At 42.0% G+C, this 27969-nt stretch overlaps 1 protein-coding gene across 1 annotated transcript; it reads left to right on the forward strand.

The window, feature by feature from the left end:
* Positions 1-624: 624 nt before the first annotated feature.
* RDH10 (retinol dehydrogenase 10) lies at positions 625-27859 on the forward strand. Its single transcript, XM_032421862.1, has 6 exons — positions 625-1186; positions 2808-3043; positions 22973-23071; positions 24305-24450; positions 26244-26375; positions 26479-27859. The coding sequence occupies exons 1-6, from the start codon at positions 898-900 to the stop codon at positions 26600-26602; spliced, it is 1026 nt and encodes a 341-aa protein (XP_032277753.1). The 5' UTR covers positions 625-897; the 3' UTR covers positions 26603-27859.
* The last annotated feature ends 110 nt before the right edge of the window (positions 27860-27969 follow it).

Consider the following 27969-nt stretch of genomic DNA (forward strand, 5'->3'; position numbering starts at 1 on the left):
CAAGGGCTGGAGGCTGCGGCCGCGGCCATGTGAGAGGGGCTGCCCCGCCGCGGTTCGGCGGACGGCGGGCTGGGGGCTGGGCCGGGGGCGGGGTGCGCCCGGGGGCGGGGAGGGCCGAGCGGAGGGAGGGCCGATGCCGCCGCCGGCTCTTCCCGGTCGAGGGTTATATAGCGCGGAGCGTGGAGCCCGCTCAGAGGCGGCCGGGAGCGCTCCGACTTGCAAGCGGGGCTGCGCTGCGGAGCCCAGTGCCCAAGTGACAGCCGTAGGGAGTGCAGGGCAGGGGACACGAGACCGCGGGGGCAGCTGCAAGCCGTTGGGCAGCGCTCGACTGCACCGAGCGAGGAGTCGCCCCTTCCTGGCGCTCCCGCTGCCCCGCACCCCACTCTCCCACCCTTTCGCAACTTGGGTCAAGTTGACAACTCCCGCGGCGGCCGGCGGGCCCGTGCGGTCTCCGCTGCGCGCCCCTCCCCCGGGGTGAGAGGGAGCCGCCGCGCCGGCTCCGGGGACGCTCGGGCGGCGGCGGCTTGGCCATGAGGGCAGCGCGCGCCGCCTAACTCGCGGCTGTCACCGCCGCTGCAGCGGGACCGACCGACCGGCCGGCCGGGCGGGCGCTGCGGGACGGGCGGGCGGCCGCCGACAGGAGGCGCCGAGCCGGGCGGCTGCCGCGGCGGGCACAGCCCGGGGCCACCGCGCCGAGCCCGGGCGGGAGTGGCCCCGCGCTAGCAGGGAGCGGCGCAGCGCACTCCAGCCCGGAGGGCACCTCGAGGGAGGGCGCGGGGCGCAGCCCTCTGGTCTCGGCGGCTCTGACAGACGCCCGGGGGGCCGGGAGCCGGGCTGCCCTGAGCGGGGTGGGCGCGGACGCGGACGCTAGACTCGTGCGGGGTTCCGGGCGTCGCGATGAACATCGTGGTCGAGTTCTTCGTGGTCACTTTCAAAGTGCTCTGGGCGTTCGTGCTGGCCGCGGCGCGCTGGCTGGTGCGGCCCAAGGAGAAGAGCGTGGCGGGCCAGGTGTGCCTCATCACGGGCGCCGGCAGCGGCCTGGGCCGCCTCTTCGCGCTCGAGTTCGCCCGGCGCCGGGCGCTGCTGGTGCTCTGGGACATCAACACTCAGAGCAACGAGGAGACCGCGGGCATGGTGCGCCACATCTACCGCGACCTGGAGGCGGCCGACGCCGCGGCGCTGCAAGGTAACTCGGACCTGCGCCGGATCAAGCCTCTCCCCACCCCCGAGCCGACCCCGGGAGGGCCCGAAACCCCACTGCCCGGGTCAGCCTCGCTCTCGAGGAAGAGAACCACCCCCTCGTCTCCTGCGAGTGGAATTTGCCCCGTGAGAAAGGAACACGGTCACCTCTGTTTTAGAACAGGGGAAGGTGTGGTGAACCGTCTTTACGGAGGTCCTGTCTCTCTGGGGACGAATGTCGGGTTTCCTAAACCCTTTGAGGATAGGGAAGGCAGAGGGAACTTGCTAGCACAGGTTTGAGTCCTAAAGAAATGCCTCACTCCCGTTTGCGGTGGGGGACTAAAGTGTCTGGGAAGTTGTTCTCACACTCGACTGATGCCTGTATCTATGTTACTGTGGTCTGAACCGCTGAGGCTCGGGCAGCATTGATGATTTCACTATAACTTTAGCCACAAGAAAATAATTAACATTGTTTCACCAGAGACAAGTAAGTGCTTTAGTTATATACTCAGCCTGATTGAAAGATGTCCTACCTCTTTCAAAGCGCTTGGAAGATTTAAGCCTCATTGTAAATTTATTTCATGTTTTTGATAACCTCAGGAAATCTGCCTCGCTGTGTATTTATTAAATAATCTGAATCTGAGATTTTTTTTTTAAAGCCGAAGCGGAGACCATAACCAGCCATAAATATTGGTCTAAGAAATTTGATAATGGCTCTTACTCTTTGATAAAATTTTTCATTTCCAGAGAAAACATATGAACTATACCGAGAAGATTAACTTGGGACACCACCCCTGCCCTATATCGATCATTTTTCACCAAAACTATTGGCACCTGCCTTTTAGGTCAGAAAATCAAAGGTCAAAAATGTTACATTTTCAACAGTGGTATGGAGGGGTAGCAAATACAGATTTTTGTGCTCCCTTCCAAAACCTAAGAGAGAAAGGTATTCAAAAACCAGGAAAGAGAATTTTGGTTTTTAAATTGAGATCTTATGTGGTAAAATTGCATATTTACCTTTAAGTTTGATTTATGTGAGGTGCTTCTTAGGAGAGCTCAGCTATTCCAGTTAGAACAAACCAGTGATCTCCATTCTTTCATGGAAACTTTAGGTTCATTTCTTGGCTTTGGATGACTTCAGATTGTTAACTACAGTTTTGATTTGTGAGCCTTAAGGAGAGTTTCCATTTTGAGGGTGCTGGTACTAAAAGAGTGAAAGCCGGTTCTGGCCACTATTCCTCAAAAAAGAGAGGAGTGTGTAGTGTTTGTGTTGGGGAGGGGGAGGGTGTTACTCTCTGGGCTGAGATCAGTTCTTTCCAGGTGTCTTTAGCTCCAGGAAGCTGATCCCATGAGGTCTGACTTGTATGGGGCTTGTCACAATTACATGATTTTCCCCTAAGCAAAGTTATCCAGTAAATTGCTGTAATTCCCAAAGACTTTTGGGGGAGGAAGGCAGCTGTAAGTTCAGTCATTGGCAAGCCTCAGGGTGTTAGAAATTTGAAGCTCACTGTAGTATTTTTGTTTTGTGTGATCTTTGTCCTACTGATTGCCATGTGACTCACATTTTGCACCCCCCACCCCCTTCTCTGTTCCATTTTTTTCCCCTTCATCTGGACTTCTGAGGACAGCTGGGAATGGTGAGGAAGAAATTCTGCCCCACTGTAACTTGCAGGTTTTTACCTACACCTGTGATGTGGGAAAGAGGGAAAATGTCTACCTAACGGCGGAAAGGGTCCGCAAGGAGGTCGGCGAGGTCTCAGTCCTGGTCAATAATGCCGGCGTGGTCTCTGGGCATCACCTTCTGGAATGTCCCGATGAGCTCATTGAGAGAACCATGATGGTCAATTGCCACGCACACTTCTGGGTAAATATAAACATCCTTGTTTTTATTACTAGGCCCTCCTCAATGAGAAGGTTGGGAAGGAGCCAGACTTCAGTACCAGCCTGAAAGACACCTGTACTGTTTCACCACAAAGCTTCCTTCTAATTTGTTATTTCCTCGTGGTAAATTACACTGTATTGCCAGTTACTATCAAATAATTATTTTCTACCCTGTCCCATGCAGTCTTTCTGAAGAGGGTAAAGGACTGAACATTTTGAACTAGTTTTGAAAGATTGCCATAAAAATAACAAGAGGGAGCATAAAACCCTGGGTTTGTTTATTTTACTTTCTGTTGAGTTTGTAAAACATTGGTTGTTCTTATGAATTCCTGAAGTCAGAGTTTAGGCTTCCAAATTACTGCTCAGCCACATTTTAGAAAGTGCCAGAGATTCTGAGATCAGCATTTGTGGTCCATTGGGAGTGGTCAGGCCACCCTGGCAGTCACTTAACATCCATTGACCATCCACAGGGTCTGTGGCATTGTCCTGATGGAGTACATCTCAGAATTTTCTCAGCTTACAAGATGCCTCTCTTAGGAGAACAGAGGTCACCCTGATAGGACCACAGAGTCACTATATAAGGGGCAGGAGGACTGTGAGACTTGGGGAACCAGGGACTTAAACCACATCAGCTTCTAACCATCAGAGCTACTACAACATCTAAGGATGAGAGGGAAGGAGGGCCTTCTTGCTCTGGGGACCAAACGGATCCCAGTTTTTCAGCTAAATTTCAATAATGGTAGGTGTGAAGTTCTCCCCTATAACTGTACCCTGTTGACCTTCTTTATCCTCTTCTTCCTCCACAGTAATTCCCCTTTACTTTTGTAGATAGGTAAGAGCCAATAAAGAAAGGATAAGGAGATAGGATTTTTGTTTTTGTATTTTCCATAGGCGGATTAGCCTTCTAATGGAACACAACAAAGAACTGTTTCTTCTAAATAGGTCACATTAAACCTCATTAATTTTTTAGCAACTGCTTAAAAACTTAATCTGGCTTTAGAAGTACTTACTCAAATGTTGTTCCTTGAACATCAAACCATTTCTCTGATCCTGAAAGAAGCTTACTTTAATGTTTTATTTTAAAACATGAGCTTTGTTTAATTCATTTCCAAACCTCTAGAAATGAACACACAAGTGATATGAGCTAACTCATATGGATGTTTTAAATGAGTAAGGTGATTACCAAATACAGTTTGGGGGCATTTAAGTATGCTTGTGCATGTGGGCGTGTGCATAGGTGTGTGAGAGAGAGAGAGAAAGTGTGAGTGTGTATGTGTGTGTGTTGTGTGCAGTGGGGTGGGGAACTGAATAGAAGTCCTTGCTGCCATGGGGTCCATAAGAGCAAGTGGCAAGGGGGTGGGTCAGGTGAGTAAAGGCCGGTACAAATGAATAAACTTGGCAATATGGTTTATCAAGAATCTTATGTATTTTTAATTCTGAGTAAAACAATCACCATTTGAAATAAGACATATGTGAATTGCAGGTGGACTTGGAGTTTTCATAGTGGAATGGTAAGGATGAAGCTGCCTTAGAAACTCCAGTTGATTTTAGTCAACCTGTCATCTTTAAATAGATATACAGCCATTGGCAGGCTAGTTGTGGACCACCAACACCAGGACTGTTTTTTTCCAATAACCTTTGATTGAGATGACCCTCGGTTTCTGAACTATAAACGATGCTCTAAAGTTTAGCCATCTTGTCTACTTTCTCTGCATGATTATTTTGCTGAATTATAAAATTTCAAATGTAACCACACTTTTAAAGAAACCCCATACAATCATCTGCAGTTAAAGACTTTTAAGAGGAAAGCAGCCTCTAGACATTCTATAAAATGAGAGCTAATTGAGAGTGTGTTAAGCACAGAAAATCCATAGCTTTGGCTTTGAAAATGCACATCAATTGATAAACCGTATCTTAACATTAGACTACTTTCTAACCTAAGGAGAAAATTGAATCAAATCTCCAATAGAAAAATTATTGTGGAATTGAATCTATATACTAAGCAGGAACATACCACCTTCCCAGAGTCCTTACTTTGCTTTGAGATGTTGCTTAACTACACAATTTAGGGAGTTCTTGGAAGCCTTGACAGTAATGACGTCACTTCATATTAAAATATGGGAGGCTCCTGAATTCTCCAGCTGTTTTTCCCCTAAGCATCTAAACTGAAGAATTTATTTTCAATATTGAGTCAGAAAATTCATTTTAGAGTTGGAATTTCTGACTTCTTGCCGAGCCTGACAAACCCTTTAAGAAATTGAGTTCTAGCAACTAAAATTTAGAAGAAGACTTACTATAATTTTTACAGCGATTTGGTGGTTGGGTGGGGGGTGGTGGTGTTAAATGATGTAAGAGCTACCTGAATTCAGCTTCCCTTCCAGTAGTCCTCTTAGGCAAAAATGTCTGTGACAACTGTCTAAAGATATATTAGCATGTGCTGTTTTCCTTCCAAAGAAAATAACCAGTGTGTCTTTTTACTGTATCTGGGTGGGAAGAAGAAGTTGCCCCATACATTTTATTTAAAAAGTAGATCAGCTGAGCAAAGAGTCGTTTAGTCATTTGAATGGGTAGTCTTGAGCCAGACTTGTAAGTAGCAGTTGCTGTCTGTTTTCATAAAATACTGAATGGTATGTTGATCCTGACTCAGCGTTAAAGTCCTGTGCAATGACATAGAAAACCGTGTGGACTTCCACTGAAAAGCTGAGGGCGCTCCTACTTCCAAACCCTTCTACTACTGCCTTTGCCTTCAAGACCCTCTTCCTCCACTCCTGTACCTTTTAAGGCCTAGCACATTTCCTAATATAGTCTTCCCTCCCCACTCCAGCCCTTGTCTGGCATTTTTGCATATTAGAGCTGCAAGGATCCGTAGAGTTAATTTTGTCGCATCCCTTGTTTTCTGATGAAGCTGCAGTTAAATGGCTTGTCTAAAGCTTTCTCTCTTCTTGCCATTAATCTCTTGCAGCATCTGTTCATTCTCACCCTCTGTGGCATAGTATGTGCACTTTGGTATAATTTTTTTTATGCGTTGTGCCCTGAAATTCCAAAATAGATGGCAAGCTGTCTGAAGGCAGTTTGTTCTATTCTTTCTATTTGTTTTCCCCTGCTTGGAATAGAACTCCACTCCTAAGACTCAATGAACAGTCAATAAACGAGTGTTCAATAGGCTAGACTTCTGCTTAAAGATTCAGAAGATCACCTACTCAGGATGCTCACAGAAGCCTGTCTTCTGAAATTTCAAAAGGTAAGCCTTATGGTGGACTAACTCAACGCTGTACAAGACTGAGGAGATCTCAGATTGGGGCTGGCTCACATTCATAATGGTTTGTATCTCCTTTTGTTTTGCTACACAACTTTTCCATTCTCCCTGCCCCACCCGCGTGCTCACATTTACTGTAGTGTATTAACTCTGCTCATTGATGCGAGGCTAGCGACTTTGAGAAGGCCGGTGTTGATAACCCAGTTGGAATCAAGCTCAAATCGAATGTATGGCAACCATTCATACGTCCCAATGGCTGGGCCTCAAGGAGAGGATTCCCACTGCAATTCCCTCCTTGATTCTTAACCTCATACGATTTCTTTCCCTGCACATTGAAAGTTTTGGCTGTGCTCAGCATTATTCCAAACAGCCCTCCGGTCTGCTGTGATGCTTCCACCTTCCAGGATTCTTCTATCACCAGCAGCTCTCCTAGGAGCCTCTCTTGGTCACCAGTCAAGAAGTGATAGGTTTGGGGTAGGCTCCAGTTAGTATAATCTGTTGTGCAACATTCACGTCAGGGTTAGCACAAGACCAAGAAGAATGTATGCAACACAATGCACTTTAATGTTGGCATAATCATAGCAACCATTCACTTAGGCGCTCTCTGTGGCTCTGTGCGATACAAAAGCTTGAAAATACCTTGCTCGTCTCCTTTGAAATGTGGCAAGTTGGCCTCCATACAGGAATTGCAAGCCTGTATTTTCCCCAAAACATTAATATTGCTTTGCTTGTTATTTTTTAAGAATCTTAACTTGCTATTTTTACAAGACAGACTTTATCTGTAGATCCTTTTTGACCAAAGAGCTGCATTTGGCCTTTATACGTGAGCAGCAAATTGATCCCTGATTAACCAAAGGGGGGAAGCCAAAGCATTTAACTCCAGGCCTTTTATGTTCTGAAGAAATTTTGCATGGTAAAGGGCTAAATCTGTCAAATAGCTAGTCGGTAATTTACTTCTATTGATATGGTAGTCAGACAAGATAATTGGTAGTTAATTAATAGACCACTTAACTTAAAAGGTTTCACAGTTTTAAAATACTAATTACTGAATTAGGCATTTATCTATATCCAAATGTCTAAAGTCTATTTAGTTAAAATCCATCCAGGAAAAGTAAAAGCCCACCAGCTAGATCTGAGTAATGTAGCACTTAAAGACATTAGTGCTGTGGTACCTAAGATCTCATGAATGGTCCCTAATCATTAATGTTTAAGTTCCTGTGTGATTTACTGGGTTTTAATCTCAAATGCTGTATTGTTCTCTGGTTAGAGAAACCTAGTTTTGTTCGAGGCCTCTTAGATTTAGAATCTTAAAAAAAAAAAAAATCATTAAGTATTCATATAAAACTACTTGGCCAGTACTTCCTCCTTCAAACCATAATATTAAGAATTGTTATACCATATACTTTATGAAATATTATTTTCCTATCTTAGGATAGCTACTAAAAAGTTGGAATTCACGGCCAGTTTTTAAGTCTATACTAGAACTGGCTTCTGTTGTTAAATAAATATTATATGCATAAAAATCAAGCTTCAGGAAGACTTTCTAGGTCTTGAACTGAACTGTAAATTGACATGGAGTAAGCATACTTTATCTTATTAATTCTTGTGGTACCATTTAAAAACACCTCTCAGGTAGCAACTACTCGGATACTTGGGACTGTATCCCTGACAGGGTCTTTTCATAGCCTTGTTTCCTAACACAAAATAAGATCACCTGCCCCTTAAACATCGAGTTTCTCTATTTGGTATGTTACATGGTAGGCCCAAATTGCTTCTATTGCTACTAGAAATCAACATCTATGACATGATAAAATGTCACTTTACGTAACTGGTATGAGCAGGGCACCATCCTATAAAAATCTTTGCAACGTCTTTGATGTGTGTTCGAACCTGTGTCCGGTTATCTCAGTTGTTTAGAAAATATTGCTAAGTAACCAAGATCATATGAAGAAATAGCAGTGCCCCCCTCACTGCCAAACCCAGTGTGCAGCTTGATCTTGCTACAGAATGTGATCCTGTTAACCATCTCTGAAACTCCAACCTTTAGTTTCCATGATAAGCCCACTTTCTCCTGCTTCTCTTCTGTCTTCCCAGTCCTCTCGGCCTCCCTGCTTCTGAGATGGAATGACTAGTACTACATGCTCAAACCTCTTCTCACTGTGTACCCCTAGCGGGGTAATTTGTTGATTTCAGTGGCTTCGTCTGATTTCTGAGACAGTTCCCAAGTTCACACAACTGTCTTGGCTGTTTCACTCATTCCCTAAAATCAACAAGTTTCAAAACTTTTTGCCCCTTCTTGAATCCCCTGGTATGGCCAGGACCAGGCTTGGGAACATCAGCAGTATCTTTAATTCTCCATCCTACCCACATCCATGGGTCCTGACTGTTGTGTTGCTACCATGTACTTGATCCCCTCCTTCCCAGTCCTGTGTCCTCCCCTGTGCTTCCATCACCTCTTGCCTGGACTTTGGAAAGAAAGTTCTCTGAACTTCTTTCCCCGTTCCCAGCTTTTGCTCTTCAACCTATGGTTATCTAAGCAGACTTGAATTTATTACATGCGTGCTTAAGGATTATGCTAAGAACCTACTCCAAACCTTTGGGTAGCCATATTGTTCACAGCATGAAGTCCAAGCTCATTAGCATGGCAGCTTAGATCTTCTAAAGCTGATTTCCACCTGCCTTCCAAATTCATCACCTATTATATCTCCTGGTCAACCCTAAACTCCCGGTGGGCTGGACACCTCACTGTGCCCTGATGGAGCCCTGTGCACTCGGCTGTTCTGCCACCTGAGACCTGTCTTACTGGGAGACAAAAGAAGTTGAATAGTTTAAACATGTATCACTACTTCTGGGAGGGGGAGAAAATATTCAAAATACTTTCATGTTGACTTAATAGTATCTTTATGGATTAAAGGGGCGGTCCTTATAGAGTAGTTTAAAAGTTTAAAAGTCCCAGTTCAGGGAATGGCCCACTCTTGTTTGATTATGTGCTATTTATCTCGATTCCTAGAAGCGAAGTTGGTGTTTGTTCTTTTCTCCCTTGTTATTTCTACATCTAGGACTTTATCCATTATCTGTAGATAACGTAGTAGAAATTAATCTATAGGACACGTCAAAGTGAAAGCATTCTTTAACCTGTGCTAACACTGATTGAATAGCTTTTTCAGAAAGGCTGAATGGAGGAGTGTTCCCCAGGTGGGGTCCTCAGCCATTTATTGCAGGATTGGGTGACAGGGGCCTAGAGAAGAGCTACAAGCCCCATGGCCAAATACTGAACTGTTCACATTCTCCCGATTTATTCTCTGCCCTTAAATTTGTTTTTACCCTAACCATTTTTCAGATTTTTAAGATCTTTGGCAAATTCTAGTGAATTGACTTTAGTTAACTTGAATAAAATTATTTTCAAGAAGTTTAATAACCTCATTGGGGACTTAGAATAATTTTTTGAAGTAGGAAATGCCTTGTATGTTCACTAGCTAAAATTTAAATAAAAAAATAAAGTAGGAAACCCCTTTTTTTTAAGTTCCTTCAGTTAAGGAATATTAATAGCAGACTCATCTAAACTTTCTGTTCTGTTTCAGAAACTAAAATTAAGCCTCATTCATTTATGATAAATAGCCAGTTTGCCTCCATTTAATCCAGATACTGGCCTATATGGATAGATGTGTAGATGACATGTTTGTTTGCTTGTTTTAGAATGCTCAGTGAATAAAAGCCTCGTTACTACGGTGCAGTTAATAGCCAACAGACTGGAAAAAGCCAATTTGAGCCACTGTTTAAGTCCTAAATACCCAGGATGTTTTTGGAACCCCAAATTGTACTATGCTGAATTTCCACTAGGGGGTGTCCTGGCAGGGTGGATTTGTATCTTATTTCCTCCTGCACTCACAAGCAGTAATTTTCCCAAGATAAAGGGCCTTTTGTAGCTAGTCTTTGGAGTATGACAAACTCTGATAGTCCTTAAGAAATAGGGAACTACTCCCTGTATCAACTGAATGAGTTAAATCCAATGTTTTGAGCCTGGAACTCTGGGGATCCGATTAAAATGTGTTAATCTCTCTTGGTTTAATTAGTGATTTTTTTATCTCAGAATTTACTATAGGAGTTAGCTATTCACAGAACTAACCCTTTCTTATAGTTTCTATTAACTGACCTAAAAAATTCCTTTTAGGCTGCGACCTCTTGTAAACATAATGGGAAAATAACCCAGAGAATGGAATCTTGTAATTCTTTCTTTGAAAATACTGAGTGGACAGGTAGAGCATACAGCCAGTCCTTGTGGTAGGGCAGCCTTAGGGAACTTCCCTGTGTTGTGACCTAACACTGTTAAGATACCATTGTGCAGAGTAAAGGTTGTCAGAGCATGGCCTTGGGATTTAATCACGATCACCCTGACACTTTTGGCCAGCCAGTCCGTCCCCGTCCGCCTGGGTTTGCAGGCTTACGCCATCCCAGCACCGGAGGGTATGCCTTTCAACACGAGCAATGCTAACATCGTTTACTTGATTTTACCCAGCATGGCCCATTCTTGAATTCCTTTTTCTTTTTACTTTATTTGTCAATTCTCTTAAAACTCAAGTTCACACCTGTCAGGGACCATTTTCCTAAATGCTCTGAAACTAAAATTAAGTGAACCACGGGGAAAAATTGAATATCCTCTCATAATGATCATAAAACTTTCAACACTGCAGCAAATGCTGCTAGAATATTTAACAAGTGAGGGCAATTACTGCCGCAACCTTGAGTGCTGTCAAATTAGCGCAACTGACAAGCCACTTACAATGAATTCACATTTGGAAACAAAACATTACTTGGTCTGTGAAACTCTCAAAGATCACACGAAGTTATGTGTGAAAAGATGGCAACTGTGTTAACATTGTAAAGGTTGTATTTTTGTTGTTGTGTGTGGTTTTTTTGGTTTTGGTTTTGGTTTGGGGTTTTTTGGTTTATTGGTTTGGGGAAACCGTGGTGTTTCTCATTTGCTGCTTGCATAAAATATGAGTTTCTTGCCTTTCTTTCAAATAGCTTAGTACTGGAATTTTTAAATATTAACAAGGTTCAGCTTCTTAGTGTTATTGTAAACAATGGGGCTCAAAATAACACTTCCCAAATCAGTGTAAGTGGGAAAATATTTGTGGTGTAACTTATGTAAGCACATGGGTATTTTGAGGACAAGTGAAACTTAAAATTCAAAGCCTGAATTTTCCCACCTGCAAATTGCACTTAACATACTGCCCCCTACTGATTTCTCAAGGATTTTTAAAAATGGGATAGTTCTACAGTCTCTTGGGAAAAAGAAACATCAGGTATAATAAATTACCTTAAAATAGTTCTGTGCTAACTTTTAGTATTTTCATGTTTGCTGGACTCTTCTCTGTCGAGCGTTATAATTTATATTTTAAAACTGTTGTTGCCTGCTCCTAGTAAAAGAGGACTAAAGGAAAGGATTAGAGAAGAGGTGTTACTGGAAAGCGTTGTTTCCCAGCATCGGCTAGGATTCTGGATGAAAGGGGTTGGGCAGCCGAAGCAGCTGCTCAGCACTATGGTTTTGAGGCTTCTTCTGGTGGTCAGGTAGTGGGTTTCTGCCGGAAGCGTAGTCTGGCACTGCCTGGAGGGCAGGGAGGCCTGGGAGCCATACAAAAGAAGAACCAGGAATTGCAGAAACTTGAAGAAACAATATAACCAAAAATAGATAGCACTTATAACCAAAAGAGCCTATAAATATATGCTTAATGAGCCTGGAGTGCATTTACCGTACTTTTATATAGCACTTAAATTTTACAGACCCTTTCATAAACACTCTTCTCTCATTTGAGCCTCAAAGCAACTCTGAATTAAGTAGAGCCATTATCCCCATTTTTATGGATGAGGAAACAAACGAGAGAGGTTATAGGAATTGCCTAAGGTCACCCCTGGGGAAAGAAGCTAGGACCCAGTCCCTTATCCTAGGACTGTAGTTTAGAATCTCTACAAATACTCACCTGGGTTACATGTTCAAAGCTCCTAGTAGATTTTCCTATGAGTCACTTATGCTTTTGCCCTTTGGTATAATGAAAGAATCTACCTTCAAATGTTGATTTTTTTTTTTTTTTTACTAGCATAGTTCATTTAGCAATGACTAATGAACACCTAGCTTAATACCACCAGAAAGTTTGTTCCATAAATTAGACAAGAATGTAAAATTCTAGACTAAAGAGCCAATACCACATTAGAATTTTATTACTAAAGGCCAATTCGTGTGTTTTTCCATGCTTTTTCTGTAATTTTCCATGGTTCACATCTGAGGTGGTTACTTAATTGAGAAGACTAGGATATCCTTGGTCACTTAGCTTCCTTGCTTTTCCTAGTTCACATGTCAACACTGACAAGCTGGACACAAAAAGCGAATAAACAGAGCACTTCAACAAGGATTGGCTGCACAAAGTTCTATAAATACTTGTTACCAAAATGTCAGTAACAGGATGGTTTTAGTTTTTTGTTTTTTGCTGTGATTTTTTTTTTTAAAGCTTATCTCCTAGAATATATAAAACCTTTATTCTGTTACGTAATAATCTTATGGGATTAGAATTCCAGATAACTCCGTAAATTTTTCCTTTGGAAATGCTAATTATGGATTTTCAAAATGATGCACTTTTGCCCAGTTGATGGCGTCCAAACTTAATGGCCCAAGCATCTGATTTGTAAAGGGCTAAGTTTTTCCTACGCATGATTTCCTTGCAGGCTTACCAAAGCATGAAAGCTTCAGAAAGTAAATGAGAAAAACGGAACAGGTAAAGGCTAAGGCTGAAAGCCCTGTCTTGAAAGCTGAGCCTTCAAAGCCTCTATGGATGTGGGGAGAGGACATTGAAGCCTCCTCGATCTGCATCTGTGAGGTTGTTCTAATGGCTCTGGGGTGTCTTAGTCCATTTAGTCCATCTGCACTGCTAGAACAGAATGCTGGACACTGGCTGTGTTACAGACAACAGGAATGTATGTCTCACTATTCTGGAGGTTGGAAGTCCAAGAAGATGAGGGTGCCAGCAGATTCCAAGTCTGGTGAGGACCCACTTGGTTGGTAGACCACGAAACCTTACACGGCAGAAGGGGTGAGAGGCCTCTCTGGGGCCTCTATTAGAAGGACACTGGTCCCATTCCTGAGGGGTCCCTAAGGCCCCACCTTCTAACCCATCACAATGAGCATTAGATTTCAACATGAATTTTGGAGACACAAGCATTCAAACCACAGCAGAGGGGCTTGCTAGTGCTAAAAATGGATCCAATGCAAATATACAGAGAATCTGTCCGTAAACTCTCATAGTTGTCCATAGAAGATTCTGGGTGAGCTTGACGTTGGTTTGAACCAGCCCTTAGCTTATAAACATTGTTGGGGAAAGGGTGTGGGGAGTGGAGAGTGGGGCTTCCCAACCTCTAATATGCTGGTTCAGAGAACACGGGTAGGCTAGAGGGTAGTGAAATCTTGCAGTTTTGCTGAGTTTCTAGAGAAATTGACGTGAGGCCACTTAAGGTTTAAAGTAGACAGATTCCCCAGCCCACCCTAGAACCTTGTGCTCAGCCTGTGGGCCAGGGCAGCGGCATCAACAGCATCACCAGGCAAGCTACACGTTAGAAAAGCAGACCCTCAGGCCCCCTCCCAGACCTACTGGATCAGAATCTGTAGTTGATTCCAGATCCCGGGTGATTCTTTGGCACATCAAAGTTTGAAGAGGAACTGGTCTTGAATATGCATTTTCCTTTCCACTTTCTCAATATTCTTCTTCCTGCTGCCTTTTTGTTTTTCTTTCCTGAGCTAATCAGCCCTTTAGGAATCTCGTAGACAAGAAAAATGCCAGACCACACACTCTGTGTTCCAATCCTAGTCTAGGTTTTTTGGGGTTTTTTTTTGGATTCCGGTCTGGTATCTAAAAGGAAGAGTGCAGGTGCTATCTTGCTCACTGTTCCCCTTGGTGGCTGTGCCCAGGGTGGAGTTTCCAAAGCCATAAGCATCATGAAACAAAGTCAAGACCCTGCAGTGAAGAGCTACATTCTTCCCACCCAGGAAGTAAGTTACCACCTTGCCTGTTGTGTATACCCCCTTCCTCCACTCCTGGCCCCTGGCATATCGTTGGCTTCCAGTATTGGATAACAGAGGGCATGGTGTCTCATACACTTGCGATACCTAAGGGGAAGTCTTCCTTTTTAGTTTTCACAATTTAGTAATGTTTTAGGTGGTTTAGCCAGAATTGTGATTGACAAGTGATTACTGCTGTCTTCTATTCCACTTTAGTACTGTTCTCCCATGAGGAAGCTAGAATATACCAGACCAGTTGCTGGATCTGCAATTACTGTCCTTGAAGATATTTCTTAATTTAGTAGTGGAGTGGTAGTTCGAAGGTATGGACATATAAACTAAAACTAATAGGCTTTTGAGCCCAAATTTTAAGTTGTGAGGTTTTTTTTAAAGCCCAGGATGCCTTCCGAACCTAGAAAAATGTCATCATGCTATGAGAACCAAAGCTTAGAAAAAAATTATCACTGGACTGCATGGAACTTGATTTGCTACTGTGCATGTTCTTTCAGAGGTTCACAAAGTTTTCTCTTTAACAGTGCCTAATACAATATAGGTACCCCTCAGACTCTCGTATATAATGAGTAAATTCTATGTTGCTACCGTGCAAGCTTAAGAATCAAATAAGTTTTCAGGAGTGACCTCTTGATTATTTTACCTTTCATTTAGGTAAAGATTTTAATTTTTTAATTTTTATTTTTTTTTAAAGATGTTATTTATTTATTTGTCAGAGAGAGAGAGACAGAGAGTGAGCACAAATGGGGAGCGGCAGGCAGAGGGAGAAGCAGGCTCCCCGCTGAGCAAGAAGCCTGATGCAGGACTCGATCCCAGGACCCTGGGATCATGATCTGAGCCGAAGGCAGACGCTTAACTGACTGAGCCACCCAGGCGCCCCGCAATCTTAATTTTTTTAAAGACTCCACAGTAAGCAAACTAGGAAGTGAGGGAGAATTTAAACTGTTCAGACATACGAAATACAAAGGATGATGGAAGGTGATCTTGAGGACACTGTGGGCCATGCTGTTGGAATGGGGGCGGAAGGGACAAAGGAGTCCTGCCCCTTCAGATGGCCTGAGCAGTGGCTGAGCTTGTGTGCAGTGTTTATGCCTCATGGAAGTGGTTACTAGTCACTAGAGCAGAACCGGAGCCTCTGCCCTTTGGAAGATCTGTCTTTATTACAGTTTCTGGGATGTGATTTGAGTTTGGGGCAAAGCAAAGGCATTAATGACAACATGTTTAGCAGACTATTTGGCTGCAATTTTGTGGGTTATTTTCATTATTCTATAAAGCGTTATTAAATAGGGAAAGGGGCCTGAGCTTGAAGGAGATCATGGAACACTCCTTTGATGATCTAGGACTCAGCCAGGGGGAGGGTCCAGGAAAACAGCACTTCAGAAACTGTGTTCAGCATTCAGTTCCTTTTAACATCCTGAACTTCCATGAACTCTAAAACACAGAAAAACGATTATTTTGCAGAGAATGTGTAACTTCGTTAATATGTAAGAGGCATGAATTCAAGTTACTTTATTTTAAAAGGCAGAGTCATGACATCATATAAATGTTTAATGAACAGATTTTTACTGCTCACCAGCTGCTGGCCTCTGCACTAATGGACCTGATACCTTGCTGAGTCATTTACGAGAGTCTTATGCAAGGTACACCTCAGTGTTACAACTTGTATTTCCAACGCGTGGTAGGAATCGAAGAAAGAATTATTGGACATAAGTCGTCATAACATCTTTGAACAAAGAAACCTTGGAGAACCTCCTCTTTTTGTCTCACAAATGAGTTAAAATCAAGATTCAAAGAGGTCAAGTAACAAGGATGGGTAGTTGATTGGCAGCTGGGACCATATGGTTTTTGGACTCCAAAGACCAGTGTCCTTTCCAGACAGATTGAGTTTTCAGTCACCTCCTTTCTGGTATTTCTGCATAGCAAACCCTAAAATGCAAGGGAATGTCGATGTTTGAGTGGCTGCCTTGGGCTAGATTCATCCCATGCATTAGCAGTGGGAAGGCAAGTTAATGAAGCATTTATTTTTGCTGAATAACTAATGGAGTCATCATCTAGGTGTTCCTTTGAAAAGCCTAGCTCTTTTATTAGCTTCTTGGTTGTAGGGGAACTGTAGGAGTATACCAGCGCATGTGTGTTAAGCATTAACTGCTGATGCCTTCAAGTGTTACACTAATCCCTGTAGCCTCAAAATAATAAAAGTATGGTAGATGTCACATTGGTAAGAATTCAATAGTTAAGACATACTCTGTAGTCTCTCCTCTTGGCTAAAGACAGAGCGGTATGTGTCAATCTGATAGGAGATTTTGTGAAGTCTAAGAGAGTAGTTCCAGGCTTCACTGTCTTGGGGCTGTGTTGCACAGTTTGTCGGGAGACTTTTCTGTCTCCACAAACACACCCAACTAGGAAAGAGGGAAAAAAAGCTGTCATTTAGTTACATGAATTTCAGAATTTGTGCTGTCAAATGCAACTAAAAGATTTAAAGTCAGTACATTGCTAGCAAGTATAGATTTAGTTTTTACTTCCTAATTAAAGATAATTTTATAGTGAAAAATTTCAACTATCACGTTCTGTGGTCAAAGTGAAATTTCTTAGTTTGGTGGTCAGTATGTTTACTAAGCAGATAGCCTTTAGATCTACAGAATTAAGAGTATTTATCTAGCCATATGTTCCTTTCCCAGGTTAGCTTGGGAGTATGTCACCATTTTTCCATCTTTAAACATGCTAATGATTTATCCTATTTGTCTTTTTTTTTTTTTTTTAAGATTTTATTTATTTATTTGACAGAGACAGCGAGAGAGGGAACACAGGGAGTGGGGGAGGGAGAAGCAGGCTTCCCGCTGAGCAGGGAGCCCGATGTGGGGCTCGATCCCAGGACCCTGGGATCATGACCTGAGCCGAAGGCAGATGCTTAACGACTGAACCACCCAGGCGCCCCTATCCTATTCGCCTTTTTAACACCATTCCCTCTATTTGCACAGAGCCTTCAATAGTGTGTACTACTGAATCACAGTTTTCCAGGAGCAGTGACTGAGTGTTCGGAGAAGAGTGCCACCAGATGTCATTTTAGCCTTGTAAATAAACAGTACGTTCCTTTGTGATTCTGATAAAGATAAGTTACTCTGGTAGCAACAGAGGCAGAAGGAGCAAAACACCAAGTAGAATTATTGAACTACTTGGAGGGGTACTATAAGGATGTCCAGTTAGATGTTCTTTGTTCAGTGGAGTCTTGATTGTCGTTTTTGGGTTTCTTTTTCCTCAGATTGTTTATATACTGCTCTTATTTGGAGATTCTGAAAATCCTTACACATCAGAAAACTATTATACATGTGCTGATGGTGTTAATCCTTTTCCCATCATAATATGATTTATGGCCCTCCTTAGAAACAAAAGTCTCCTGTTTCTTGGGTGTTCAAATGAGAATTAAACATTTTAAAAGGATTCTTTTTAAAAGATGCCTTTTCTGGAATTGACCATAAGACAGTTACATGAACACACAAAAATACGGTATGCGGCCTTTTCCTTCTTCGAGAAATTAACTTGGCTTTTTCCTTGGTGTCCATTAACCTGGAATGGCTTACAAATACAGAGAACACATTCTGGGTGTTTTAGCTACACCTTTAAAATGTCATCAGTCTCAAACATTTCAAAGCCAGACTTTGCCGGATACCACATTTCTTCACATTCTCTTTTGTTTAACTTTAGGCTAATTTGCCCTGACAGTGCAGCTGCAGGCCCTGCATCCCAGTGTGTCATTAAGAGCACCAAGAATGATCTAGAGGGTTAGAACTGTTGGAAGTTAATTTGGCGTAAACCTAACTTTCAAAGATTTCTCGAGATAGGACATGTCATGTCTATGTCCAGTCACACTTCTGTTTAAGAAATTCTTGTTCATATTAGAAATATGACCTTTACATTATCTTTCAAAGTGCCCAGGGCTTTGAAGAGGAACCCTGAGGAGCTATAGCGACATTAGACTTAAGTATGTTTCATAAGAATGTCAGGGTCCATTTCAATGTCCTTCCCCCGCCCCCCTTCTTTTTTTTCTTTTTAGTCACATAGCAACCCAGTCAGCTGGTGGCCGATTATGGTATTGGGAGTCTTGTGATAAAATTACTCATGGGTGTGCAAAGGTCCATCTCCACACTTTTTAGCCAGAGTTCATTAGTATGAGTGCTCTCTTTTTGCAGATAAAGTGATCCCTAGGTCCATTCCAGCTTTAAATTCTCCCACTGACCAAAGCAATTAGTGCATATGGGTTGCTGACTCTGAGACCCCCCTAGATCAAGAGTCAGCCATTTTTTCCTGATGAAGAACTACAAGGCCTCCCCTGTTTCATGGACATTTGAACAAAAGGCCATAGCGATGGAGTGCAGTTCTCTGGCTTAGGTTAAGCATCTAGCTGACCTTGCCAGCCACCTCTGGCGCCAACTAACTCTGTACTTTAGAGGTCATTGTACTAGGTGGTCACTTGTGATCCAAGTAATCCATCCTTCTAGCGAAGATAACATGGCAGTCCAGGTGTTCGGTGAGTGATCTGAGTTGCCCCTCTCAGATTCACTGATGGCGGCACACGCGTGAATTTATACTTAAGCCATTTGGGTGTGCTCTTAGATTTGCCCTTGATGTTCTTTTAATGACTCTTTGAGACAAAGTTAAAGATCATGAACCTTAGCTTGAACTGACTGGTGTCATGGCAACTGGCACTTCACCTTTTGCTGGTCCCCATCTCGTACATGCTGCAATATTTGTGCGCATTAATAATTCATTGCAAAGTGCCAGATTTCTTTGTGCTGTCAAACTGTGTCAGGGACGGAATATGCTGTATCTCAGATGTCATCTACCAGACTGTTGAGGGCAAGAGTAATTAGAAAAGAAAACTAGTCAGGTTTCTTGGGAAAATTCCTGAAAATGTGATGCTTTTCTAGCCACCCATTTATAGCATTTTTCCTGTAAAGTAAGGGATAGAATTAGTGTTGATCAAAGTTTATTTGGTAATGTGCCCCAGACATAAGGCAGGACTTGGGGTTGTGGAAATAAGGCACGAGCAGTAATTGCTCGCCTGCATTCAGGCAGCAAAGGAAATGATTAACAGCCTTCGTGCTCAGTCACGTGGATCCGGCTCCAGGGTGAGCCCTGAAAACCCAAGTTTAAAAAGAAACCCGAATGGTCCTGATGTGAATGCTCTTATCCCAGGCTTGCCTGGCACACAGTAGGAGCTGAATGTTTGACCCCAGCCTTAGAAGACAATGAGTCTGGGTTCCCAGGCTGACCCTGGCCTTGGATGGCTTTTTTCAGCTCCTAGTTTCCTGAACCTTGTTGTGCTCAACATGGGTAGCAGTTGTTGTAATTGTAGTATTAGACCTATGATCGGTGCACTTCCTAAACAAAGAATATAGGCCTTTGTCTTAGGATGTAGGAAATGCAGTGACACATTGGATTTCATTTATACAGAAAGCTGTGTTTGTCCCTTATTAGGCAAAGAAATCACATATTTTAAACTAGACACTGCCCTGCCACCTACCTTTTTTTTTTTTTTTTTAACTCTCCCTCTCTAAAGAAAGCTTTATATTAAAACAAAACTGTGTCACACTTTACTTAGTTACTCAAAGTGAAGCATATTTCCCGGAAAAATGTTTACAACCCACAACTGGAGAAGATTTTGGTCACTAAGCCATATTTGGATTCTTTTGTTTCCCTTCTCTTTTTTTCTTTTTTCCTTTAAATACAAAACCAGTAGCTTAAATGTCCCTCCAAACTAATTGGAGGGAGGGCAGGGAGTGAAGAAAGCAGACCCAAGTCACATTTTTTAGAATATGCAGCCAGAGTACCCTGTGCATAAACTAGAACTATTATACTTGATATACTGATTTAACACAATTAAGTGCTGATAAGTGTAAATTCTGCTTAGAGACAAGCACAGAATCAGCTCCCATTTTAGCCGTCATTGCTTGGCCAGATCATAAAACAGTACCTGCATGTAATAGATGTTCAAGAAATAATCGTTGGAGGAGTAAGTTAATACCACAGACTAATTTCAGGAAAAGGGGAGGGGTCATTAATCAGTTTCAGAACCATGCAACAAATTAAACTTAAAAAACAGTTAAGAACTTGTTAATCTTCTATCACCTACCTTTATGTGGTGCTGGGGATCTGGATTAGTCATTTAACACCTGCAGGCAACAGCATCGCACACGAGTCCGGGGAAGTCATTAGCACCAACCTGCTCGGTGCCCATGTGTTTCCATCCAGGGCCAGCCACCAGCTAGAGCGAGTGGTCACTGGCGATGTGAAAAAACAGGATCAGGGATGCGGACTCGCCAGGTAATTAAGCAAGTTCTTATTGGTGTTCTATATTGTGTGTAATTTCTTGGGATTTAATATTGAGACTCCCCACTTAAGAACTTAACGGTAGGATCCTTTGTACTAAATCTATCCCTGTCTTTCAAGACTAGGCAAACTTTTAATACTGAGAAATGATCTCTGAGTCGCATCAAGAATACATTTTATACTTTTTTTTAGCTAACCTGGGAACAGTTAACCAGATACTTAAAAGAGGACTTATAGATTTGATTACTTAAGGATATGTTTTCTTATTTAAATTGGAATATATATCCTTCTTTATGATGTTACTTTATTGCAGTTCTGTGATATGATGGCCATATATAAGATGTAGGGCTTAAAATTGAACATATAATGACCTAAAGTACCAGTTCTTGCCTTTTTTGGCTAACAAGCACACCAAAATAATAATTACTATCCTAATTACCCTAACCATTCCCACTTCTGCAAAGAAGTAAAATCCAGCTGAAACATATGTCTCTTGGAAGGGAGACACTCCAGCAGTAAGCCAGGTCTCCGAAGTTCACAAGGAATGTTATTCACATTCTCTCCTCCACAGTGCCCATCACAGGGTAGTAGTCCTCCCATAATCTTTGAAAAAATAGTCAATATCTTCCAGCTTAGTCTGAGGCAGCTGGGCAAATAAATATAAACAATTAAAATCAAAATACCACAAAACGTATAATTGCAAATGGTACTGACCACGTCTTAAAGAAATACAAAGTCAGGGTGGTGTAGAATTACATAAAGGCTCAACACCTTCAGTAGAGAATTATTTGGAAGCCCCTGTAACATAAGCACATTGAAAAGCGCAAGAGGCTTTGTAAACATGTGATTAATATTATACTTTGAATTATGTATGAGGGCATTGGGAGTAGATTGTCAGAGAAGAGAAGAGTTCATGGGTAAAACCTCACAGGTGAGAATAAGTGTGCCCTGGGTAACCACAGTGAGGAGGCCCAGACAGATGGGGTATGAGTCGGTGGTGAGGGGGATTGCATGATGATCAGGAGTCGGACCGGGAAAGACCTTGGGACACTTCACAGACATTCATCTGGCAACTGTGTGCATCATGGATTGGAATGCGGAGAAATTTCAAAATAAATGGAGTGACTGTTTTTGATCTTGTACATGCAAAAGTTATTGTAACAAATTAGATATTTATGCAAAACTTCAGTGATCCCTTAGCCAGGAAATCCTCAGAGAAGGGCATGCAAGTCTTCTTTTAAGTCCACTGTGTATTGTTTGGGTTTTTTTAACTTCATAAATCATGGGGAAGCTGTGTTGGCAATGGGATATAACTCAACAGTAGACAGATTGCTCTTTGCTGCTTTCTTTTAAGAAGCAGGTTATAAAACTGTTGGGAGCCTGGTAGAGTAGTTAATAGATCATCTTAAGCAATTTGAAGTAATTTTTTTTTTATTTTTAAATATAGCCTTGTGTTTTGAAGGTGAAAGAGCCAGAGGGGGAAGAAAGAGTTTAGCGAATAAGAAATAAGGGTCTATCGCCCTGGAACTGCCACGTGCTCAGCTACACTGAGTGGCCGGGTACCTGCTTCTGTGGGAAAGTCACTGCCCTGTAAGCCCCCCAGGGGAGTGTGGTCATTCAGAATGCTGGAAGCTCCTGTCCGTTAGCATAGGACACATTTCTCATTATAATGATCCTGTACTTTTATCCTGCATTTTTACATCCTGAAATACTCTACCTCCTGTTAGTACACTTCGGTAAAGCTTTGGATGCTGGAAGATGATGCTGGACGATCTCTTCATTCAGGGGTCTCTTCCTGTTTAGACATAGCCATAAGGGAGACATTAATACAAGGCACTTATTCGTGGGTAAGCTGGAGGCCCCTCACAGACCGTGAGATAGCTGTGTTAAAGTGTCATGAGCATAAAAAGATCCCTGACCTGGGAGTAGTTTAGATTAGCAGATAACTATCACTTGAAAGGTGATAAAGAGGCTTCGACTAATGGCTTTCTTTTCATCTCTGGCGATTGTCCCCAAAAACTCTTGTGTTACGGTCTTGTTGGTCACGGCTTCTAATAGGCCTGCCACACCAATGATACGGTGTTATGCTAACCAGACAATCAAAGGATCTTCTCTTTTAGTAAATGTGTAAGATCTTGAAACAAATTGGAAAATGTACCATTATGTGGGTAAAACTGATTTCATCATGTCGCTAAAACATTAGGTAGGATTGGCTTTTAAATGAAATTCACAGTGTCTGTTCTAAAGCTTGACTCTTACTTTTCTTTCAGACCACAAAGGCTTTTCTTCCTACCATGCTGGAGATTAATCATGGTCATATTGTGACAGTTGCAAGTTCCTTGGGATTGTTCAGTACTGCTGGAGTTGAGGTTTGTGAGATATAAAGCATTTCCTTCCTTCAATCGGTTTATCTTGTGTCGAGTATACCAAAGTCCTCCGAAGAGTGCCTGCTGCCCATACATTCATGAGAGCACTCTGCTCGACCTGTGTGCTGTGTGTGGAATGTTCTGCAGTAGCCCAGGGCCAGCTGCTGAAGCATACCTCTAATACCTTCTGCCATAAAATCACTTACCCTAGTTTGAGAAAGCCTCAGCAGCAGGAAAAGTAGGACTGCTAGTCCTCAGTATGCCCCACTTTCCTTAGCAGTTTTGCTTGATGATGGCGGGGAGGCACAGGGTCAAGAATGAAACCGTGGAGGGCAGTGGCAATACCCCGGGAAACAGATACGTGAGGCCAGAGGTTGACGTCCTGTTTGGGTCAACTTGCCAAAAGTGAACTATCTTGTATCAGTCCATCAGAGGAGATGGTTATGGCAGATGTGAGGTGTCTTGCATTGTTAAGTTTGCAGAACTGGGCTTAATCAAACCCCATTCTTTATCATATTCCAATAGTAAAGCATGTGTATGTGTATCGTATCTGTGTTGTTTGTCCTCTGGGTGCTTCTAGCATAAAATTGAAAACCTCACCCCCATGCAGATAGGCAAAAGGACACAGAATAGATGGCTTCCACGTTCTACATTTCCATTCCTACATTTAAGGTGGGGTAAGGGATAAGAACTTTCTATACCATGTGTTCTTAGATTAAGGTCTGGCTTAAGTTTACAAGGTATACTTACCATTTCCATTTTTACTTTACCCTAAAGAGAAAATCAGATCATAATAACTTATAACCTAAGCTAGATTTGCCTTTCTCTCCTAGCGATAATGAAACAAACTGGATTTTCATTCTCCTTTACTGAACAAGAGACCATTTGTAAATTTTCCAGACACTTCAAAGTGAACCTCTCTCCATTTTTAGCTCCAGCTTGTTAGCTTTTATAAAATCCTTTATGGTAACTTCCCCAGAGTAATATGATACTTGGTCGATGTGGCAAAAAGTGTTCGTCTGTTTCTGCTGTTGCTTTGAAAGTATTATTTCTGCACTGAACCACATCAGATACCTGTCTTTGAAAATGCTTTCCTTTCCTTTGCTTAGTCGCCTGTAACCTTCCGTATCAAACATGCAACCAAAGTAGTAGGATCAGGGAAGCTTGGGTTTGGTCAGTTTGGTGGGAGATCTGTGCACATACTTAGTGTTTCTGTTCTCTCCACCTCTAACTCAGGATTATTGTGCCAGTAAATTTGGAGTGGTGGGTTTTCACGAATCCCTGAGCCATGAGTTAAAGGCTGCTGAAAAGGATGGAATTAAAACAACGTTGGTTTGCCCTTACCTTGTAGACACGGGCATGTTCCGAGGCTGCCGAATCAGGTCAGTGAGAACCTGTCTTATTACTGATAAAAAGCTGTTTTAGAAACCATCTTTCCATATTGGGAGAATACGTAGAATTGGATCTTGCACTTTATCATTTGACAATTAAACCTGTTACAAACCTCATTGATCAAGGTTTGTAAAATTCAGGTGAATAAGATTAACGAGTGAGGGTCTGGTACCATGCTGATACTAATGTGAGGAAGTCAATCTGGAAGCATCAGACAGGAATTGGCCTCTTTGTACCTTCAAGGAGGAAACATAAATATCCAGGGTTTCCCTTAGAAGCTACTTCCTTAGGAGTTATTTTGTTTCTTTAGTATTAGTGTTGGTAAATGAATGTGACTTTGATTTGGATATGAAACAATGTGACTGTCACAAAAGAGTAAGCCTTTCTTCTAAAAAGCCCTTTGAATATTGCCCTCCAGATTTGGGAGCTTTCTTTTCACAGAGAGTATATGTAGGTAGATTCACTGTAACAGAATGAGAAGAACTATTTAGATTTACTAAAAACGAAATAAAATACCCACACACTTTGAAAGGAGGCATATGGGAATATAAATGTAAGGTCACGTCTGACTTGAACTAGCAGAGTAAACAAAACCACGAATCATTAAAAGAATACTTGTAAAGACATGCTTACTTTGAGATCTTTGCTTGGATGAATTTGCAAGGCAAGGGTAGATAACCGAACCAGTTCCCCGTTGGTCAGGGCCGTTCTTAACACATCCTGAAGCTGGCCACACTGTGAAGTAGGTGGAGCTCCATTTGAGTAGTCATTCCAATCTCTGGCTGACTCCAAGTCTGGACTGGGAACGGACTTGAGCTCTGCCGCTTTTCCCAAGCACGCGCACACGTGTGTGTGTGTTGGTTTGTTTCTTCATCTTGTATACTTAAGAGCCAATTGCCTAGGGTCTAAGGAGCCCTGTTTCCTATTTAGTTGTTTCCTATTTAGCATATGACAGGTGTCCAAAGCTGTGGTGGGACAATGAAAAGTGAAAGGAATAAATTATACTATTAGGTTATTTCAACGTGTCATGTAATGAATTCAGCTGAGGGTAGGATGTCTATATGCACTTCATTTCAGAGACCCCTGAGAGAAAATACCTTGGTTTTCCCTCTTGGGGCATCCAGGAAAGTATATAGCTGACTTACTTGACTCAGAAAAGTTATGCCAGTGTTACACGCCATCATTCTAACAACACTCAGCACTAAAACTTTGGTATCGTGTTTGGGTTTAGTGTTTGTTATGCCAGACACCCTCTTCTTTTTCTACTGAAAAAAATAGAAAAATAATATGAAATACATTTTAAGGCATTCTAAAAACATTGTCTCGGGGCACCTGGGTGGCTCAGTCGTTAAGCGTCTGCCTTCAGCTCAGGTCATGATCCCAGGGTCCTGGGATCGAGCCCCGCATCGGGCTCCTTGCTCCGAGGGAAGCCTGCTTCTCCCTCTCCCACTCCCCCTGCTTGTGTTCCCTCTCTTGCTGTGTCTCTGTCTATCAAATAAATAAATAAAATCTTAAAAAAAAATAAAATAAAAACATTGTCTCACCTTACAGAAAAGCAGGCCAATTTTGTTTTTTTTTTTTAACCCATTTTCTAGGCTATGCAAATAAAATATATTCATAGTAGGAAAATTTGGAAAATACAGAAAAATACAATGCAGAAAACAAAATGGACCTAAGATCCTGACACTTAGATAACCTCACTGTTAATGTTTAGATGTGTATTTCCAGTCTTCCCAACTTTGTGTTCATTCTTAATTTCATTTTTTGAATATTTAACTTTCAGGAAAGAAATTGAGCCTTTTCTGCCCCCTCTGAAGCCTGATTACTGTGTGAAGCAGGCCATGAAGGCCATCCTCACTGACCAGCCCATGATCTGCACCCCCCGCCTCATGTACATCGTGACTTTCATGAAGAGGTAACTCTGTGGGTTCCCTCCTGGGTCAGGTCTCCCCGTGCCCACCCCCAGAACCTACCGAGAGCCGGCGTGCACTCGCTAACAGACCCCTTTCTTTTTTCAGCATCCTCCCTTTTGAAGCAGTTGTGTGCATGTATCGGTTCCTCGGAGCAGACAAGTGTATGTACCCGTTTATTGCTCAAAGAAAACAAGCCACAAACAATAATGAAGCGAAAAATGGCATCTAAGGATCTTTTTTGTATGGAATATCATTTCTATCAGAAGACGATCAAGGTGTTTGTCTGATCCACATCAGCATTACTGACATTCTCTGGATTCTAAACCCATGTTGACTTTTTTTTTTAATCAACTTTAAAAAAATAAATAAAGTGCAAATTAACCGACTAGAATACTTGGAAAATGTGATCAGCAAAAGTGAGCTTACGTTGTTGCCAACAGGGTCCTTTGAGGCAGAACCCTAAAACGAGTCAAATCTTTTAGACAAGCACTGTGTGACATCTCCAGGCTACCATTATTTTTCTTAAAGAGCAGAAAGTCTAGAGATGATAACGACAGTGTGTTTCACCTGTGTGGTGTTTTTTTTTTTAATCTCCATAGAGTTTATTAATTCTTGTAATTAAACTCTAGCCAATTGACACCCTTGCAACTTCAAGGACTGATAGTGCTATATTTTCTCATGTTTTCTAAGTTTCAGTTTTGCAAAGCCCGTGTGGCTGTTCGTGGTGTTTGTGGGTACAGCTCTTTTAAAAAGGAATTTTGAAATCTCCATCAATTCGAAGTAAATGATGTTTGATTGTTACATTAACAGGGATCAGGTCTCTTTCTTAAAGTCATAAGGACTAAAGTGTTAGCCAAATTTTTAATTTTGTCTCTGAAATCTTTCCTTAAGGCTCTATTCCTCTGGAGACCTAGTTATCCACAAAGGTCATACATTTTCTACCTGTGAATTTTGCTGCATCCAGAAAGTGCCCTTTCCTCAGGAAGTTGCTGTGCTTCATTTATTTGAATGGACTTTTATCTAGAATACATAGCAGCTCTGCAAAGGAACAGTTTCTAAAAATGGGAGCTTCTGCATTAAAAAAAAAAAGTCCCCATTTTTGTGCCAACTATAATTAGTGAGGGGGAAGAAATCATATTCTATGGAGTACGTATGGAAGGTTGTAAAGATTCTTTTGAAAGTTTTATTCACATTGTAGAACAGCAATTGACATTTTTACAGTATTTTTTTGTAAAGCAAACTATTTTGTGCCTTGAATTTGGTAAATGTGTATTAGTGAAATGTTAAAGTGGACTTCTACCTCTGTATCTAAATGTATACCATCCACTTGTAAATTACTATAAACTATTATGTGATTGCTTTTTTTTTTTTTTAGAATGTCTTGTTTAAATAGCGACCGATGTTTAAGGCTATTAAAATAAGCCATCTTTTACTAATTAATTGGGAAGTTTTATAAAGGACTGATTAAATTTAAAGAATTAACTTACATGCCACTGACAGTGTGATTCTTAGTGATCACCAATATTGTAGAGAAAAGCATTGTGTTCCCTTTTTTTCATATTACACCTTAAAGAAAAAAAATGTTTAAATGGGGTA

Source organism: Phoca vitulina, unplaced genomic scaffold (assembly GCF_004348235.1).
Source record: "Phoca vitulina isolate PV1807 unplaced genomic scaffold, GSC_HSeal_1.0 scaffold25, whole genome shotgun sequence".
NCBI classification, from domain to species: Eukaryota; Metazoa; Chordata; class Mammalia; order Carnivora; family Phocidae; genus Phoca; species Phoca vitulina.